Source organism: Macrobrachium nipponense, chromosome 2 (assembly GCF_015104395.2).
Source record: "Macrobrachium nipponense isolate FS-2020 chromosome 2, ASM1510439v2, whole genome shotgun sequence".
Taxonomy (NCBI): domain Eukaryota; kingdom Metazoa; phylum Arthropoda; class Malacostraca; order Decapoda; family Palaemonidae; genus Macrobrachium; species Macrobrachium nipponense.
In genome coordinates, this window is record NC_087201.1 from 100,720,424 (window position 1) to 100,740,792 (window position 20,369).

Genomic DNA, 20,369 nt, shown 5'->3' on the forward strand with positions numbered 1-20,369 from the left:
GGAACCAGGTCACATTGAATTCCTTCCCTCAGGAGAACTGTTACTTTCTCCAGATCGTCAATTTTTAGCCAAAAATGAAGACCCACAAGAAAGGTGGGCCCCATGGGAAATTATACCACTTCCACAGGACCAGTCATTATGATATCCTCAGGTCCCTTGTTCATTACGGAAAAAGGTGGTACTATTTCCTTAAAAGGAATTAGGCAACAAATTTTGTACTTCATAAAACAAGCTAACCCAGAATCTTTCCCATGGGCACATGATGTTAGGGCAGTTGCCACCTCCATCAATTACTTTCAACAAATGAACTTTGATAATCTCAAGAAATACACAGGCTGGAAATCCCTGACAGTATTTAAACGCCACTATTTGAAGTCTTTATAGGCCCCTAAATTCTCTGCAGTGGCAACCAGAAACACAGTTTCCCCTGACACTGCATAGCAAGTAATTACTTAGCCTATATCTCTCTTGTAGCTCTTTCCCTTCTACCTGCCTCACTAGCACCCTTGCTTAGCTCGGTCGTCACTGTATTTACTTTAACTTAGATGTAATTTTGTATATACTGGTTTTTATCACTTTTATGTTTGGGCTTAGTTCCCTTGTCAATTTAGTCGTTAATTATCATATCTATTAAAATTAAGTTTTGTGTCCTAGTGTAGATAAGTTACTTTAAGGTTCATTAAAACTCAATGTTGATTTGTATATTTATCATTTTGTTGTAGGATTATGCTTTATATTATAGCAATTAACCCTACTTGTGTTTTAATTTACCTAGTATTATTTTCTATCTGCACTGACCTTTCCAAGTTTGAAGGGGCCAATTCTCTGGCACTATTTCACGGAGCGACACAGGCTGAGCCCAGAAAAGGAATTTTGACGGAGGAAAAATCTATTTCTGGGTAATGACCTGTGTCACCCAGTGAAATTCCACCCCTTCTGTCTTTCATTCCACACCCTGTTTGGCCCAAGCTTGGGTGCTATCTTCAGGAATGAAAACAAAGACACTGACCGCAGTAGTAGCGGGTAGCAGGGCCTTAGTTCGGCTCCTCTGTAGACAAGGGATTTTGAAGGAGGAAGAGACTAAATGGCAAGGGACCTCTGGTAGCGGTTTCGACTCGCTCTTTTTACTATACCGACACCTTTAATTAAAAGGTGAGCGAGCCAGAATATTCTGGCACTATCGTTTCTCTTTTTTCTCTGGTATATATAGCAATATTTATACCTTAGAAATGAGTATCAAAGGAACATTTCACTGGACGACACAGGTCATTGCCCAGAAATAGATTTTTCCTCAGTCAAAATCCCTTTTGAAGGTCAATAACTATAGTTTTGAGATACGGCCGTTCAAAGTTTTTCTTCGTATTTTTATAACGACAATGTTAATAAAAAATGATTATTATGAATGTATATTTCTTTTTTGTGTATTATTAAACCAAAACTATTTTATTTATCATAATTTAATCATAAATGATGATCCCTTTGCTCATATATCGTAGCTTGAGGCACTGCGTCTGGCAAGACGGGGCACTCCTTCCTACGCAACTCTCTCTCTCTCCTTCACTAACTAAGCTTATTACAGCAAATTTCCTTTTCTGTATGTTATTTAGATGTTTTCCTAGTATTTTCTGTTTTGGTATGATGAAATTCTTGCCGAAACAAAAATAAACAAACGTAAATGCAAGAGAATGTCAAGAGGAGAAATTCGAAGTTGTACTCTCTTTTTACAAAGACAATGTTAATAAATCATGATTATTATGAATTTCATATTCCTTTTTGCGTATTGATAAACCAAACCTATGTTATTTATCATACATTAAGATCCCCTTGCTCAAAGATCGTAGCCTTGGGGACAGTGTGACGTGTGCTAATATCACATATATCATGATAGTCTGTAATCATATTAGAGCGAATTTTCTTCATCCTTATGTTAGCGAAATGTTTTCCTTGTCTTTTCCTCATTGGCATGATAAAATTCTTGCCGAAACATAGATAAGCACATGTAAAAGCAAGCGAATGTCAGAGGTGAAACTCGAAAGTGTAGTCTACTTGAAGTCTGTGCTCCTACTGATCATGGTTGAACAGTTGATACTCCCCTCTGCGACCCACGGAATCTCTACAGATGCCATTTCTCACAATTTCTTTGACAATAATTATCAAAATTTACGATAACAGAAGAAATATTGCATTTTCTTGTACGGATGAATGTTTTAGGCTTATTGAGGTATGTTTACTAATTACCCTGTAACTACGAAAGTAAGAGGAATTTTGACGAAATATTTCGTATGCGTATTCTCAATTGCCATATGAAGATCCATGAATTTTTTCATGACTGCATTTTTCGCCCTATACCACCATATATAGGAGTTCTGGCCGGCCCCCTTAACTTGACTATCATGTCTATCTTTTCCTCAGCACTCATTAACTACAAGGGCCTCTGATGCTTAGGCTCTTTGCCAGAGGCTTTAGGAGAAACAGAACGTTTAGAGATCATTTTAAAGAATGAATCTTAGTCTGTAGCAGTGTATACCGCACAGGCAAAAAAAGCACACGCAAGAGACCATTGAACGTACGTACGTACGTATTGGGTCAATTGAGTACGCATTGTGCAGACTGTACATTTTATGAAATGTTTTAAGATGATTTCTAAATATGATATGTATGTACATAAAGTGTTTTACGATGATACTAAAAGTATGCAGATCATATCTACAACAATTACCTTTATGTAGCAGGGTATACGTATTTTTCTGTCTACGGCACGCAGTACACGTACATGTATTTTTCATACCTACATAATAAGTATATTTTCGTGGCAAAATACATTTTTGTGATGAAAAAATCTTTATTAATTTCAAACATTACAGTTCTGTAATACTTTCATGTAAACACAGCAATATGTCAGTAACAAAATCTGGTTTTCTTAAAAGATGCTTTACCCAAGCCAACTTTCGGCAGATAAACAAATCTTATGATGCCATCACGCCTTCTTAGAGCAGTACCCAAACGAAATCATATTTAAAACGCTATTGGCTGTTGTCTGCATAGCAGTCAATCCAGGACCAGTATTAATTTTCCTTGTCACTCATTGGCTGTACACTTGCTGTTGATTGGTTGAACCCTGATCCCATCTTGCAGAGATGGAATTGTGGGTATCGTGCATCTAGTACCCAAGCAGCCTCACTGCACAGAAAGTTACGGCCATACTTGAATGTAAACACTAAGCTCTTGTGTACGTATCAGCAAATATATGTGTGGATCGTGCCAAAAATGTCCCCTAAAAAGCACCCTGCTCCTTCTAAGGCTTCTGGCAAAGAAGCTAAAAAGAAAGAAGACCATAATGAAGCTTGACGAAAGTGAAACTTGTCGATAATGTTGAAGGAGGGCAAAAGTTATGCCAAGGCTGGCCACCATTTCAAAGTGAACGAGAGCACAGTGAGATACATAAAAAAAAATTAAATAAGAAAAATGACATTTTTATAATAATATAAAGTTTCACTTATACTAACCCGGTGGTTATATCTAGCTGTCGTCTCCTGACATCACGGCAGAATTTGAGATTCGCGGTAGCGCTAATGGTTTGACAGGTGATCCCTCTACTCCCGCCCTCTACCGGGTACCAGGAACCATTCCAGCAGTAAGTCAGAAGTTTCATGCCTACCTGTCCATATGAGGGGAGGAGGCGGGCTTCGTTATGTAACCACCGGGTAAGTATAAGTAAAACTTTATATTATTATAAAAATGTCATTTTCACTTATATATAACTTACCCGGTGGTTACATCTAGCTGATTGACACATTTAGGTGGTGGGACAATGGCAGCTAAAATAACAACTGTTGGAATTATCCGAAGATATAGGTTCCTTACCTTTAAAGACCGCTGACTCAGTGGTTACTGCCTCTGTAGTCTGCTGGCCTTTATTGTACCGACAGGATATATGGATCCGTGTGCCGGACACAATAAGAAGTACTTGCCATTGAGGACGTGACCGTAATGGACAAGACTATAATGCCCCTGCTCAGGGCGCAGTACAAATCACCAAAAACACAATGAAAAAAGAGGGATCACCACACCCGGTTAAGAAATACACCAAGACATTAAAAGACTGAAAGGTACTCAAAAAACTCCCTGTATCTTCAGACAACCTTAAAAATAAAAAACCATAATTAAGTTAGTGAGGATGGGATACATCCTTCTCTCCCTCACCCAATACCGTGTCAGTCACAATGAATGGCCCCAATGTACTGCAATTTTCATATGTGGCAAATCTGTCAGATAATGAGATGCGAAGACAGAATTGCTTCTCCAATATGTAGATTTAATAATGTCTTTCAAAGACAGATTACGTCTAAACGCCATAGACGTAGACACTGCTCTAATTTCATGAGCTTTGACTCTAAACACTTTGATATCTGAGTCCTGACATTGTCCGTGTGCCTCAGAAATTAAATTCCTTAAAAAGAAGGAGAGCGCATTTTTAGAAAGAGGATGAGAAGGATCTTTCACTGAACACCACAGGTTATCACTCTTACCTCTTATACCTTTGGTCCTTTGCACATAATGTCTAAGAGCTCTCACTGGACCCCCCAGAAGAAGACTTCAGGTTCATTAGGCCCCACTAACTCCGAAATGTTCTTTATAGAGAAAGAACGAGGCCAAGGACGTGAGGGATTTTCATTCTTAGCCAAAAAACCCAGCATTGATGAGCAAATGGCATTGCCCTTAGCAAATCCAACTCTCTTATCAATAGCATGTAGCTCACTGATTCTTCTAGCTGATGCTAAAGCACAAAGAAAAAGTCTTCCTAGTCAGATCTCTAAAAGAACTAGAGGAGATCGGTTCGAATTTATCGGACATCAGCCATTTGAGAACTACATCCAGGTTCCAAGCTACTATTCTTGACTCCTTTGTCTTGGTCGTATCAAAGGAACGAATCAGGTCTGAGAGGTCTTGATTATTAGAAATGTCTAATCCTCGATGTCTGAACACAGAGACAACATATCTCTATAACCCCTAATCGTCTGGGTAGAAAGCTTCTTATTCTCATGAAGAAAAAGAAGGAAGTTAGGTAACTGACCTATAGAGGTCTTAGAAGACGAAATTCCTTCTTCTTTGCACCAAGCTCTGAATTGGACCCACTTAGCTTGGTACACTCGATCAGAGGATTCTCTTCTGGGTCTAGCAATAGCCCTTGAAGCTCTCTTTGAAAATCCTCTCTTTCTGAGAAGATGCTCGACAGTCTGAAGGCGACTAGTCGAAGAGCGGACAAATTGTGATGGAATCTCAGAAAGATTCCTTAATGGTAACTCTCTCGGAAACTCAGTCAACAGCTGTAGTAGGTCCGGAAACCATTCCCTGGCCGGCCAAAAGGGGGCTATCAGTCATCCTGACGTTCTAATGACCTCTGAACTTTGTCAGAACTAGTCTTAGCATTTTGAACGGCAGAAAGGCATAAAGATCCAGATTTGACCAGTCCAGAAGCATGGCATCCACTGTAAACGTCTCCTCGTCTGGAACTGGGGAGCAATACAGTGGTAGACGAGCCATCTTGTTCATGGCGAAGAGATCCAATGAGGACAATCCCCAATCCCCAAAGCTTCTTGCATATTTGAGGATGTAGAGTCCACTCTGTGGAGAGGACTTGTCCTCTCCTGCTGAGAATGTCCGCCTTTACATTCTTCGAGCCTTGAATAAATCTTGTGCTCAAGACAACCTTGTTCTCTTTCGCCCAAATGAGTAGGTCTCTCGCTGCCTCGCACAGAGAGAACGAGTGTGTCCCCCCCCTGTTTTTTTGATGTAAGAGAGAGCCGTGGTGTTGTCTGCTTGAACCAGCATTACTTTCCCTCTTACCTCTGTCTGGAAGTGCATTAGAGCCAAATGAACCGCCTTCAACTCTCTTTCAGATTTATGTGCCAGCTTCTCTGATGAATCTGCCAAAGTCCCGACACCTCCTTTCTCCCCAGAGTAGCTCCCCACCCCTTGTCCGATGCGTCTGACAAGAGCGTAAGGTTGGGGCTCAACTGGCTTAGAGACAAGCCTTCCTTCTGATTTCCACCAAAGGAGGTCCTGCTTGATCCCTTCCGAGATGGGGAACACGAAGGAGTCAGGGAACTTCTTCCTTTGCCACTTCTGTTTCAAGTAAAATTGAAGTGGTCTCATGTTGAGCCTTCCCAGACTTACAAATTGTTCTATCGAGGCCAAGGTTCCTAAAAGGCTCATCCACTGATTCGCCGAGCAAGTTTGTCTGACGAGAAATTTGTCTATCTTGTTCAGGCAAGAGTTGATCCTTTGATGAGACGGAAAAGCCTGAAAAAGAACTGAATTCAGTCTCACTCCTAAATAAACTATCTCCTGAGAGGGAGTGAGACATGACTTGTCCTTGTTGACTAACATACCTAGGCTGTCCGTCAGCCTTAAAGTCTTTTGTAAGTCCTCCACACACTTCTGTCTGGAACTTGCCCTGAGAAGTCAATCGTCCAGATACATGGAGATTCGTATCTCGTCCAGATGAAGCCACTTTGCTACTGACGACAGAACTCTGGTGAACACTTGTGGAGCTGTCGACAGGCCGAAACAGAGGGCCATGAACTGATAAATGCGGCCCTGGAACACGAATCTCAGGAATCTTCTCGATTCCGAATGAATCGGAATATGAAAATAGGCGTCCTGAAGGTCTATAGAAACCATCCAATCTCCTGGATGAAGCGCTGCTAATACCAATTGGGTCGTTTCCATAGAAAACTTTGTCTTCAAGACAAAGACGTTCAGGGCACTGACGTCCAACACCGGTCTCCAACCCCCCGTGGCCTTCTTTACCAGGAAAAGGCGATTGTAAAATCCTGGTTCCTGAGGAGTCCACTAACTCTATGACCCTTTTTGCCAGTAAGGCGAGAACTTCTTGATGGAGGGCGGCAAATTTTTCGGAGTTCTCCGAGTAAGCTGATAAATCCACAGGAAATTCTGTGAGAGGGGGGTGCTTGATGAACGGAATGGTGTATCCTTCCTTCAGGACCTGGACCGTCCAAGGATCCGCTCAGAGATGGAACCAGGTCTGCCAGAAAAGGTGTAATCTGGCTCCTACTGCTGTGTGGAGGACTACGGGCCTACTTCTTGATGGAAGAGGGTGTGGTTTTAGACGAGGCTCTACCTCTCCCACGAAACCTGGAGAAAGATCGAACGGGAGCTCTCCCTCGAAATGGTTTAGGAGCTTCCGTGGAGGGAGCACTCCGAGAAGCAGAAAGAACCGGAGCTATCTTCCTGGGCTTCTTCACTGACTTTAATAAAAGATCTGGGTCGCTTTCTGTGTTAAAGATTGAGCGATCTCGCTCACAATCTCTTGCGGAAAAAGGTGCTTCTTGTCCAAAGGAGAGAAGAGCAAGGCAGACTTCTGGTTCGATGAGACCCCTTTCGACAAGGAGCACCAAATCTGTCTCTTCTTCAACACTCCAGAGACGAAAATGGCAGCGAGCTCCGAAGCTCCATCACAGATGCCTTTATCGATACAATCCAGTACAGAGGCAAAATCCTTCAACTGCTCCTTCGAAAGTCCAAATGACTTTACTTTCCTGGCCAGTGAAGCAATGGCCCAATCCAGGAAGCTAACAACTTCAAACACACAGAAAACACTCTTGCAAAGATGATCCAGTTTATTTGCCGAAAAGAAAATCTTAGCAGTATTAAGAGCTGATCTACGAGAAGAATCCACGAGACTAGAAAAGCCTGAGCGGAGGCAGTCACACCCAGGGAAAAAACTTCTCCGGTGTCATACCAGACACGGCTCCTTGACGAAAGTCTCGAAGGGGGAAGACAGAACAAATTTTTCCCCTGTTCCCTCTTCTCCAAAAGCCAAGCGTTAACTTTCTTGATAGCCTTCTTAGCCGAAATCGAGAGGACGAGACGCATGAACGAGGACGAGGCGTCAGGCTTACTGTCCTTTTTCCACTGCGAACTAGGAGAAACTGGAACGGAAGGCGCAAAAGAATCTCCAAAGTTGTCAACGAAGAATTGTAAAAGAAGCTTATACCCCGACAAATGCTTGTCTTTTTCTGTAAGTACTTCTTCTTCTTCTCCCAGATCCGAAGCTTCCTTCGACAAAACTGGAGAACATTCCATCTGAAGAGGAATCCTGTTCTGCGAAGTCACACCAAAATGCGCCGAAGGCGGGTGCGAGAAAGCAGGAGAAGACGTCTGAGCCTGTACTGAGACGAATCCGAGCGGCTGAGGTGGCGCTCGAGCGAGAGCCTGACGTGGCGCCATAGATGGAGTCAGGAAAGGAGTCTGACCAGGCGCCTGAAGAGGAGTCACATGGAGAGTCTGAGCCTGAAGAGGCGACTGAAGAGGAGCCTGTGAAGAGGACTGCACAGTAGTCTGCGGAAGATGTAAGGCGGTCGGGAGCGCATTCAGGGCGAAAGAGACTTGCCAAAAAGCTCCAAAATACTGCCTAACTTGGCATTCATCTGTTCAAACACCGAAGGTTGAGGATCCACCGATGTAGAAGGCGCGGGAGGAGTAGAAGGATGAGCCACAAACACGTCTGGAGCCGCAGGAGTTATCGCTTGAGGAGGCTCTGGGGAAGGCTCCGAAGGAGTGTGCGTGTTTGGCTTCTCCAATTCTCAATTCTATGAGAGAAGGGCGATAAATCGAAACCGCCAGAGAAAAGGCTTCAGGCTCCTCCCAAAAACTACAAGAAGGTTCGGCAGCCGCCACCTTCTTGGGAACCGCAGCAGGCGAAACATCGCGAGACCTTTTCAGCGGTCTAGAAGTCTTATGACGCCAACCTCTATAAGAGGAAACATCTGAGCTTGAGTCGCTAGACGAAAAACACTTCCTCGCAACACCTTTCCAATGGTGAGCGACAGCATCCTGGGATACGGCTACAGGATTGCTTGAGGGGGCGACTGCTCAGGAGCAGATCCCGCTCGCCTCCCTTCGGTTTTCGGCATGCCTCCTCCCAGGATCTGGGGAGCTTGACAGGGGCCTAGACCTAGGAGAACGAACGGGCCGAACAGCCACCTCCTCCACTACACTTGCACTAAGTAACTTATCACATTAAGTACCACTTCTTGCACTGTCTCACCCATTTTCTGCATAGTGGTGAGGAAAGAGACAAATTTTGAGTCCATATCGGCTCGTAATACTGACACGGGATCGGGATCGGGAGATACTGAGTCGAGGGCAGGAGAAACAACTACGGGGTTAATAGGATCAGGATTAACAGAATTCAGAGGAATATCCTGGCTACTCACTGACTTAGAAGAAGATCTCTGTGAAGCCTTTCTGATTCTATCTTTTTCTAACTTTCTCATATACTTTCCCAGTGCCTTCCACTCCTGAGATGTTAGAGACTTACATTCTTCACACGTATTCTCAAAAGAACATTCACGTCCCCTACAGCTAACACAAGTAGAATGAGGATCAAGTGAAGCTTTAAGAAGTCTAGTCTTACACCCACTACTACACACCCTATACTGAATAGAGCCGGTGTCAGACATCGTGAAAAAATCAAATTAATTCCTAAAAAGGACAACAATCTCAAAACCAAAATAACTATAGCGCTAGCAAAAAGATCAGAAAACTCAAGGTACATCACCAAAAGGAGAAAACCAAGATGATCAAATCCAAATTCCAACCAGCAGAGGAACCGTGTTATCGGTTCCGACGGCAGGAAACTTCTGACTTATTGCTGGAATGGTTCCTGGTACCCGGTAGAGGGCGGGAGTAGAGGGATCACCTGTCAAACCATTAGCGCTACCGCGAATTTCAGATTCTGCCGTGACGTCAGGAGACGACAGCTAGATGTAACCACTGGGTAAGTTATATAAGTGAAAAGTGTAAGTATGATGTACTATGGCACCACAAAGACTGTGTCGACAGTGAGACAAAACCATCTTGAAAATGGAATCTGCACTTGCGTTCTGGATCATATGCCAAAAAGCACGACAGTTCTATCAGCAGCTATCAACTGCTACTGCTTCACTAGGTGGTGAGGAAGAGGAAGCCGAAGATGTAGAGGCACAGGAAGGCGATGAAGAAGGGACACTGGAACTCTTGGGCTTTGAAGAACCAGCTCCTGAAAAGGAAGAGGAAGAAGAAGAGCCACAATCGGGACCATCCTCAGCTCCCCAAGGTTTTCAGGTGAGAAAAGGATGGTCCCACCGGTTCCAAAAAAGGTTCCACCTAAAGTCTGTTTCCCTACATGGGGAAGCTGCATCTGCAGACAAAGAGGCGGCTGCAAAATATCCGGAGGCCTTCATGAAAATAATCCAGGAGAAAGATATTGCCCAGAACAGGTTTCAATATGGACGAAATTGGCCTGTTCTAGAGGAAGATGCTTTCCCGGACGTACCTTATGATGGATGAAGCTAAAGCCTCCGGATTCAAGGCACAAAAGGGCAGGGTGACCCTCCTGAAATACGGGAATGCACCTGGTTTCATACTGAAACCAGGCCTCATTTACAAGGCTGCAAATCCCAGGGGACTCAAGAACAAGAACGTGTTACCACCCATCTTCTGGATGCAAAATCCCAAGGCCTGGGTCACCAAAGTCCTTACAGAGTACTGGTTCCACCAGAGCGTCATTCCTCAAGTTAGGCAATACCTGGCCGATTTGGACATCGAGTTCAAGGTCTTGCTCATAATGGACAATGCTGATGGCCACCCTCTCGATCTTTATTACAAGGGAATCCAGCTCGAGTTCCTCCCTCCCAACACCACCTCTCTCCTCCAGCCTATGGATCAGGGTGTCATCCATGCCTTCAAGGCATTCTACGCAAGGAACTCCCTCCAGCACCTGGTAATACAATGGACCGTGACAGTGAATTCTGGCGTAAATTCACGATTGCCTCGCATCTGTCTGTCATCGACCGGTCACTGAAGGACATGAAGGAGACCCTGAATGCCTGCTGGAGTAAGTTGCGGCCAGACTGTGTCCATAATTTTACGGGCTTTTCTCCTCAGGAAAACCAGCATTCAGCCATTAATCAGGCAGTCCAGTTGGCAAAAATTCTTGGTGGCGATGGCTTTGACAATATCACCGGTAAGAAGTCAGCACCCTCACTGATGCCCATTGATTCCAAGTCCTGGCAGACCAGGACTTGGAAGAGCTGTCGAAGTCTGCTGGCAAGGAAGAAGACACTCCAGGTTCAGCAGAAGAACAGGAGGAGGAGGAGGGCCTGACTTTGGAATGCCTGTCCCAAGTTAAAAAAATGATAAACGACCTCTAGGCATTTGTTGCAACATGGGATCCTTACATGGAACGCTCCTAAAAGTTTTCTAGTTTTCATTCACACAAACACTTTTCGGAAAATCTGATTATGAATTCTTCCTATTAACAGTTCACAAAGTGACTTCCTGTACGTAATCAGAGTGGCTGAGTATTTTCTTATTTTCCTCCTATATGTAAATTTTATAAATAACATAGCTACTGACACCATCATTTTAAGAATGAAAGCATAATCTCCTCCACCATTATAAGAATTTTTGTAAAAAAAAAAAAAAAAAAAAAAAAAAAAATGAGCATAGCAATTCCCCCTATACTGGCAACACATTCAAATATTTCTGGCTTTGTAATTTTTTCTTTTATATTTTTCTTGTTCTGCTGAGCTAGCTTCATTTTTGCTGAATAAAATGTAGACCACATGGTTATATGTGATTTGTCATACCAGTTTATAACAAGATATCTGTTGCTCTTGCAGAGTGAAAGATGATAAGAATCTCCTTTGCAAGTTCCAAGCTGGTATACAGCCTGTTCATAAAAAACTGGTACCTGCTTTCTTTTGTTTCTCTCCTTACATTGTCAATCAACTTCAAAATAATGAGGGTATTGAATATACTTCAGATTTTCAAGCTGGTTGGTTGTTTCTTTCCCATAATAAGGGATAAGAGACAGTATGCATAAGGCTCATTATGACTGATATGTTTGTCAAGAAGCTTCATCAATCATACCCTCTTTATTGCGATTACAGGTTGACGTGAGGGACGACTCCAGTCTCTCTCTCTTCAAATTTTAAGAAACATCTAATTTTTGAGATCTGAATTATAAAACACTCTAAGATACCCACATTACTTCTAACCTATTGGACTTACACGCACTATCTTTAAAAATATATACAACATATATAAAATTTTTTAAATATCTCACCTTAACTTCTATTTCCCTCTCCTGAAGATCTTGTTGTAGTTTAATATTCAACTGCACATGAATTTCTTGGTCATTCTTTAACTTCTCAACTAAACTTTCCATACTTTCCAAGTTTTCTGTAACTGATGAAAGCTGCAAAAATATCACATTAAGATAAATTAATTTGTGCCACCAACAAGTCTATTAATCTAAAAAAAAATTACACAAAACTCTCAAAATAAGCAATAAAACATTCCAGGGAACAACTACTTATCCAGTGTCACAATATGAATATACAGGAATTAGTTAAAAATTCTAAACAAAATAAATCATGTAAAAATCAACTTTGCTACAACTAAGTATCACGAAAAATTCAAATATCTTTTGATGTATTCCTTACATAACTGACATCGACGTCATCATTTAAAATGTGTCCTATAGCAAAGGGATGGAGCTTCTGATATATCAAGTTCAGTACTGAAAATGAGCATCTACTTTGCATGCTCACTGGCTTCTTCATTTCTTTTGATACCAACATGGGTTGTTATCCAACAAAACTGGACCAATTTTTAAGGGGTAGCTAGGCAGTAGAGCCAACCCTGAATTCTCTGCACAGTCAAATGGGAAGGGCTAAACTGTTTAATGGCAGATAAAGCACTAAAAGTCAGAATAAATTGTAAAGTGATTGCCATCAGTTTTAACTGCATATCCTAGACTGAGAATAGGTGTCAATTCTGCAGTGAAGACTGAGGCAGTCAGATAATTTTGCTACAAGGGATTCCTTATTTCAGTAGATTAAACCTATTCATGTGGAACAAGCCCGCAGGGCCACTGACTTGAAATTCAAACTTCCAAAGAATAAGGTGTTCATTAGGTACAAGTAAGAAGATGTGAAGGGAAATATTAAAAAAGAAAAAATAAATAATAAATTAATAGACAAAAATGTATTATATGTGTTAGTCATGTTATGGGCAAACCAGATAGAATGCCGAGAGTCCTATCCACAGAGACAGACCCACCTGGAATCCGTGGTCCACCCCTGAAGAATAGTTCTTGGGACCAAACATTATCAGATAGTTGATGGTCCTACCACAGCTCCCACTATTGAGTTTTGGATATTAACCCAGTCCCAGCTATCTCTTTTCCTATTTATCCGGTCCAATAAAATTGTGCAAAAGTGGAAAATTCCACAAAAATTAATCCAAACAAATATATAGCAATAATATATGGGGCTCTTGGACTCAAAGCCATGAACAAATTCCTGAGGTTCAAGAGCCCCCCCCCTTCACACACACACACAACGTCAAGGTGGTCCCAGGTCGAGAGGGACTACTGGCTTTGAGGATGAACTGTAATCCCAGCAAAGTTATCCTTTCTCAATAATCCAAACAGACAGAAAGACGATAGAGAGGCTTGAAAGATGTGGGAAGAGAATGAAAGGAAACTGGGGAGTAAAATGATTTCTAAGGTAGGAAAGGAAGAAAACCTAGCAATTGAATTATGAAACAATTGCTAGAAGGTGAAAAGTAAGATGGAAGGAAGAGAATATGAATGGAGGTACAGTAAAAGGAATGAAGTATAAGGGGTTGCAGCCAGAGGTCACAGGAACACTGCAAAGAGCTAGGAATGCATACAGTGCACCTTATGAGGTGCACCAATGGCACTGGCCCCCTTCCAGATTGCAGTTTTGTATTTCTTCAATACTTGTCATCACTAAAGTCTGTAAAATATATGGAAGTTAACAAAAACTATAAATGTTGAATATCTGCACAACTGCACTAAACACTGGCAGTGGTATGGAATCTCTGACCACCCTTTTTGTCAAGTTTGAAATAAGAAACTATTGAATTGACCTCAATATCTGCTGACCCACTTAACTGTAGTTAATTGTGGTAAAAAAAATTTGAAATGAATTTCAAATTGTACTTGCCATACAAGCAAACACAAGATCACAACAGAGTCAGACAACACTAGTACCCGAGCATAACGTTCCTTCTGCCCTACAACCACCCATATCACCTTTTGTCTCTCCATGTATGCACCTCCACAACATTGCTTCACACTAGTTAGTGAATAGCCTTCCACTGCAGTGAATCTCCTTTACAGTCCACATGCTCTATTATTTCATAATTCAAAAGAAGCCATAATAAACTGGAGTAATAGCTCCAAAGTGTGCAAGAAGTGTTTCTAGTGGTAGTGAGAGAAAGCCTGAGGGCACATAATGTGTCAGCTTTAGCTGAAAAGGTGTGTTGGATATGATTGAAATAAGAAAACATCTTATGCCGAGATAGCTAAGAAATACACAAGAACAACATGTCTATTCAAGAAATATTCCATTACAAGAAGAGCTTAGGTGAAAGGTTTGCTACTTTGCTAATGAGTGTGAAAGCTAGTTCAGCAGTGCAGGATAGTGGTAAAAATAGAAAAAGCTCTAGTATACAGCTAGCAGATATGAAAAACAAAGATCCCATGGATAGATATATTTATGGCAAAGGACCTTTACCATGTAGGACCAATTCTGCATAAAAGCTGATGTTAGGGCACAAAGTCATTAAACCTAAAGAATACAGGCAGTCCCCGGTTATTGGTGGATTCGGTTAATGGTGATCCTCAGCGATTCATGGCTTTAGAACGGGCCAAGCTTCGGTTATCAGCACCATAAGGTGTCAATATATGGCATCATAACATACCTGACAGAGGCGCCATTAACCCATGATTGGCGCCATTACCGAAACTTGGTGCCATAAGCACCATAAATTGCTGAGTTTCGGTTCATGGCAGTTTTTGCTTATCAGCACCCTGATGAGAATGGAACCTCCGCCAATAACCAGGGACTGCCTATATAAATTACAGAGGTCACTAACACAATTACAGCAAAATTCCAGAATGCTAATCAAAGACAGAGGGTAAGATCAGGCAAGTTTCAAACTATGATGAATTGTAGCAAAATTTTAATCAATTTGTATTTTTCATAGCTAACAAACCTTAGGTCTTAACAATAGGCTAATCTTCTAGCGTCAGCTGGAAACCAGTTATAAAACAATCAAAGATTGTAAAGCAAGGAATCTGTGGCATCTGGCAACTCATGCATATATGACCAGGCTTGGAACCTCATGACACACCAGTCTTTCTTCCAACCCAGAGTATCAGAGGGGTGGCTATAGATGAGCAGTTAACGTAAAGACCTCAGATTTATTAGTTATGAAAAATAGAAATTTATCAAAATTTGTCATTTATTCATACATGGAACAAATTTTCAGTCTTAACAATAGGATAGACTTATACTTGGAGGGAGGTATAAGTACCCTGAACCAGCTGGGGATTCAGCCCATCTGACCACCCTTCCTAGAAGATAAAGTTCTAAAGAGGAGGGTCTGAGCCCGTGAGAGAATAGATAAGGGAGTATCTAAAAACTCAGCCTTCTGGAATGAAAAACAATGAGACATGTCCAGATTCATTGCTTTCGTGGAAGGTAAAAAGAACTCTGTCAGTTCAAGCAACAACCCATGTAATGTAAGCCACAGGGATTTGTTACTGCTCCTCCCTCTCCTCATCAGAGAGAGGAGTAAGTGCTAAAGAGTAAGTAGGAGACCAACCATCTCACCCACTCTCACTCCACACAGTCATCTTAGGTAAGATGCAACTGTCCCGGTAGGGGCACGAGATAAGCTATACTACTTGTTGGGTAGCCACCATCAGACCCAAGGAAAAAGTGTCCAAGGACCTGTGGGCAATGTCTTTCAGGAAAAGGAAGTGAATGGGGTCTGCTGAAGTCAAGAACCATAATTCAAAATCCTATGAACAGATACATTCTTCTTAAATGCCAGAGAGGAACTCATTCCTATGATGTCATCTGCTCTAGCCTGCTTAATCACCTCATACAGCCAGAATAAAATGGAGTTCTTGGAAACTTCTACTTTGGACCAGCCAGTGCTAAAAAAAAAAAAAAAAAAAAAAAAAAAAAAAAAAAAAAAAAAAAAAAAACAAAAAAAAAAAAAAAAAAAAAAAAAAAAAAAAAAAGTCTACGACACCTTGGTTCAGGTGACGAGTCCTTTTTAGATAGTGGAGCAGAGCTCTGACAGGGCAAAGCAAAAATTCCTGCAGATCACTGTCCACAAACTCATTCAGGGAGTGCATTGACAAAAAGGCAAATCTGCCACCATGAACCAATTGATTTTGAGTCTTGGCTACGAATTCTGGGACAACTTCAAAGACCACAGACTAACCCAGGTGTTTTTAGCTTCAAACTCAGGCCATGAAGTTCTCCACCTCTCTTCATGGATGCCAAGGCCAACAGAGAGACTGTCTTTAGTCAGATTCCTGACTGACGAGTTCTGAAGTGGTTTGAATGTAGCTCGAGTGAGACTACTCAGGACCAGACTAAGATCCCACATCGCAGGTTTGAGTTCTCTTGGTGAACAGGATTGTTCAAAATTCCTGAACATCGATATTTCTCAGGATGTTGAGATGTCCACGGCCTTCAAGCAGAACCAACTCAAAGTTGGCCCTGTTGCCTCTGAAAGCTGAGATGGAAAGAACGTTTTTCTTTCTGAGAAAGATTAGAAAATCCATTATCTTCTCACGGAAGTTCCAAGTGGAGAGAAACACTGTCGACGACCCCAATGGCGGTAGATGGCCTACTTGCCCTAGAAACCTCTGAAGAAGATCTGAGATAGCTGGACATCTGGCATGCAGTTTGCTCTCAGGAGATATTTGACAGTCTCCAGCCGTGAAGCAGTCGAGATCTTACCGACTGGTGGAACCTTTCCACATGGAGCTGGCAAAGGAGGTTGTTCCATAGGGGAATTTCTCTTGGAGCCTTTGACAGAAGATACAGAAGTTCTGTGACACTCAGCTTGTGGCCACAGAGGCACCACCAAGGTCATCCTGAGATTCCTGGAACTCATCACTGTTCAGGACCGTACATGACAGATTAGGCAGAACAGGAATGGCGTGTTACACCTAGAGATTGCGCCAAGGATGCTGAAGAGTGTCCTCTGCCAGAGGAGGAGTAACCTGGACCACCGAGAGGTATACCTCCAGCTTCCTGTTGAAGCGAGTAGCAAAGAGGTATAACATGGGTTCTTCCCCAAGGATGAAAGGTCTGTCCACTATGTCCTGATGCAGAGACCACTCCGTATGTAGGACTTTACTCCAACGGCTTAGCTTGTCAGCCATCACATTCCTCCTGCCCGGAATGTACCTGGCCATGAGTTCCACTGAATTGTCAGCTGCCCACTGGAGCATCTCGACTGTTAACGAGTGGAGCTGGCGGCAGAAAGGAGTCATCTTCTCCAATAAACAAATCTGGGACCATGAATAGAAGACCTCTAGCTTCTGCGCAGACAAGATGTCAAACATAGGTCTTTCCAAGCAGACAGAAGAGATAATAGGATACCCCAAGGGGATGTCTGTCCTATGGCAAAATACTCGGCAGAGATATGTTCTAAATATCCTACTGTAAACTTTTCCATTGTCAAAGTAACTGCACTGTGCACAAGGGGGAAGTCATTGAGCTCTCCAGGATACGTGCATCTTCAATAAAGGAGATGTCCAACAAGGTGATCCCTTATGATGACATACAATCAGTATATTACTCATCAGAGGAGCCATCCTATGATGACAAGACACACCCTCTTGGGCTATGGAACCATCATAACAGCATACCTGATCAACATATCACAGAGCTAAGATAGATCTCAACTACTTCGGAGATAAGAACACCAGAATACGAGTTACATTACTGATCTTGTTACTCAAATGAAAAGGTAAGTTAAGCTAGGAATCAAACCTAACCAAATCCCAAACTCTTGTAGAATGGGAAAATCTTCTTGCAGAATCAAGAAGGGTAAAACTAGAGAAAGCTTTCGCGGCCTTGTATCTCGGTAACGAGTGCGTAACTGGCAGAACACCATAGAAGATAACTTCTTCTTCATTCTAAATTATACCTGATGATACACTTACCCGACCAAAATAGGACAATTTCATTATCACACAATTTCGTTACCAAACAGGATTTTTTCTCAAGTCCCCAGTTCTTCCGATCGCCGCTTGCAACGTTACGGTCGGGGGCATTTCGGAGGTTGGGTTAAAGGCATTTGCGCTTGCGCCAACCAGTTTCTCGTTACTGCGCATGCGCAGGTTCGTTCTAATTGGCCTATCATATGCTCTAATTTAAATATGATGCAGGCCAACCAATCATAGGCCTAGGATTAAGCCCGATTCGGCTAGGTTTGCCTACATTCCCCTGAATTCGTTCATTTGATTTCAGCCCGCGAACGTAATGGATTCTTGGTTTGAGCAAAACGGCTTGTGAGTTTTTAAACCAATTTTCGTTGATATCTCCGTTATTTCTAGGGATCGGCAGTCAACCCTCGACTTTTTTGCAAGGCATAAGGTGTTGAAATTAACGTATAGGTGCCCGAGTTGCCTTAACGTTGTAAAATTGACAAAAAACAATCGATTCCGGTGTGATAAAGTCATAAAAAATTCGGATGATCGTCGAGCACGTTGCCGTCTAAACGTGTCTGGCTTCACTGGAACGTGGTTCGAAAGTGTTCATATTTCTATAGAGCAAGTTCTTCTTAGTTTTTTTTTTAACTTTAGCTGGTGTACTCAGATAGAAGTTACACGTGCCGCTAGTGTATGTGAATGTACCGTAAATGATTGGTACAACTTTTGTCGGGAAGTTGTATTACATCATATTGAAAATAGTAGTACTCCAATAGGTGGGCCCGGCAAAATCGTCGAAATCGACGAAGCCAAGTTCAGGAAACGCAAATACAATAGAGGGAGGTACATTGAAGGAGTGTGGGTGTTCGGAGGGTTCGAACGTGATTCGAAAAAAACGTTTATGGTCCCAGTACCTGACCGTACACGGGAAACGTTACTTGCCCAAATACGAAAGTGGATATTACCGGGAACCAAGATCATCAGCGACTGTTGGGCAGCATACTCCCAGTTGCAATTGGAGGGCTACACGCATGAAACCGTGAACCACTCCAAAAATTTTGTGGATCCCGAAACTGGGGCATCAACCCAGAACATCGAACGTTGCTGGAGGGACGCGAGGGCTGACGTACCTAAATACGGCAGAAGGGAGGACTCGTTCGATAAGTACCTGGCAAACCATCTCTTCCGCCGAAAATATCCAAAGTACGAAGCCCGGTTTCACGTGTTCATGCGTGCGGTCGCGAACCTGTACCCACCTCCCGTTTCCCCCTGCCGAGCCCGAATTTGACGACTCCCAATAATAAGGCAAGTTAATTGATGTCTGTAAGTTAAGGTAAATGTTTCCTGGTTAAGGGTCAAAGCGTTTAGGTAGTAAATAGCAGATAAGTGTTCTTATTGGCAAGCGGAAGACAGGGCCGGTGACCATTTCCGAACATTCACTTACCCTAACAGCCCACGTGTTCGAACTGTGAACTCGGCCAAAACAGTAATCTCGGCATTCTAGGAATTACTGAGTTTTTACAAGTAACAATGGATGTTAAAAATTATCGATAAAAAGGTATACTACTAGAATGTTGTAGGCTAACAGCCCATGTGTTCGAACAGTAAAACTTTACAAATGTAGTGGTCTTATTGGTAAGTCGTAGACAGGGCCGCACATCATGTCCGCACCTCTGCGTAGGCTAACAGCCCATGTGTTCGAACTACTAATCTTTAACTGCATGTTATCGAAAATTAGGCCAAAACATACATTTTTCGTGTGTTTTTTGGCGCTTCATACCTAACACTAGCCTAGGCAGCCATGTCGAAATGCGGGATGTTTATTAGGTAGGCCAAGAAACATCTTAGGCTAGCGGTGTCAGTTTGTATGTAGAGTAAAGGGTCAGCCTCACCGCCGTTTTCTTGGGTTTCCCAGTGTTAATTGGGTTTGTATGTAGAGTAAGGGGTCAGCCTCACATGCGTTTTCGTGGGTTTCGGTACATATACCTAACACGTAGCCTAGGCCAGCCATGTCCGAATGCGGGATGTTTCTTAGGTAGGCAAGAAACATCTTAGGCTAGCGGTGTCAGTTTGTATGTAGAGTAAGAGGTCAGCCTCACCGCCGTTTTCGTGGGTTTCCCAGTGTTAATTGGGTTGGTATGTAAGAGGGGTCAGCCTCACAGCCGTTTTCGTGGATTTCCCAGTGTTAATTTTTGTCGTCTGTTTTCCCCCACCCAAAAACCCCAGTTTCCCAATAGGTCCCCCCCTTACCGTTTTACGAAAATTACGCCTGGAAACACTATCCATTTGCCCTTTATTCTGT

General features: G+C 42.5%; 1 protein-coding gene across 2 annotated transcripts in view; it reads right to left on the minus strand.

The window, feature by feature from the left end:
* LOC135220847 (centriolin-like) overlaps nucleotides 1–20,369 on the minus strand; it is a 601,514-nt gene that overhangs the window by 167,054 nt on the left and 414,091 nt on the right. For both annotated transcript variants that reach the window (XM_064258407.1, XM_064258408.1), the window contains exon 11: nucleotides 12,137–12,268. In XM_064258407.1, coding sequence (XP_064114477.1) covers nucleotides 12,137–12,268 — 132 coding nt within the window. The remainder of the gene's footprint in view (nucleotides 1–12,136; nucleotides 12,269–20,369) is intronic.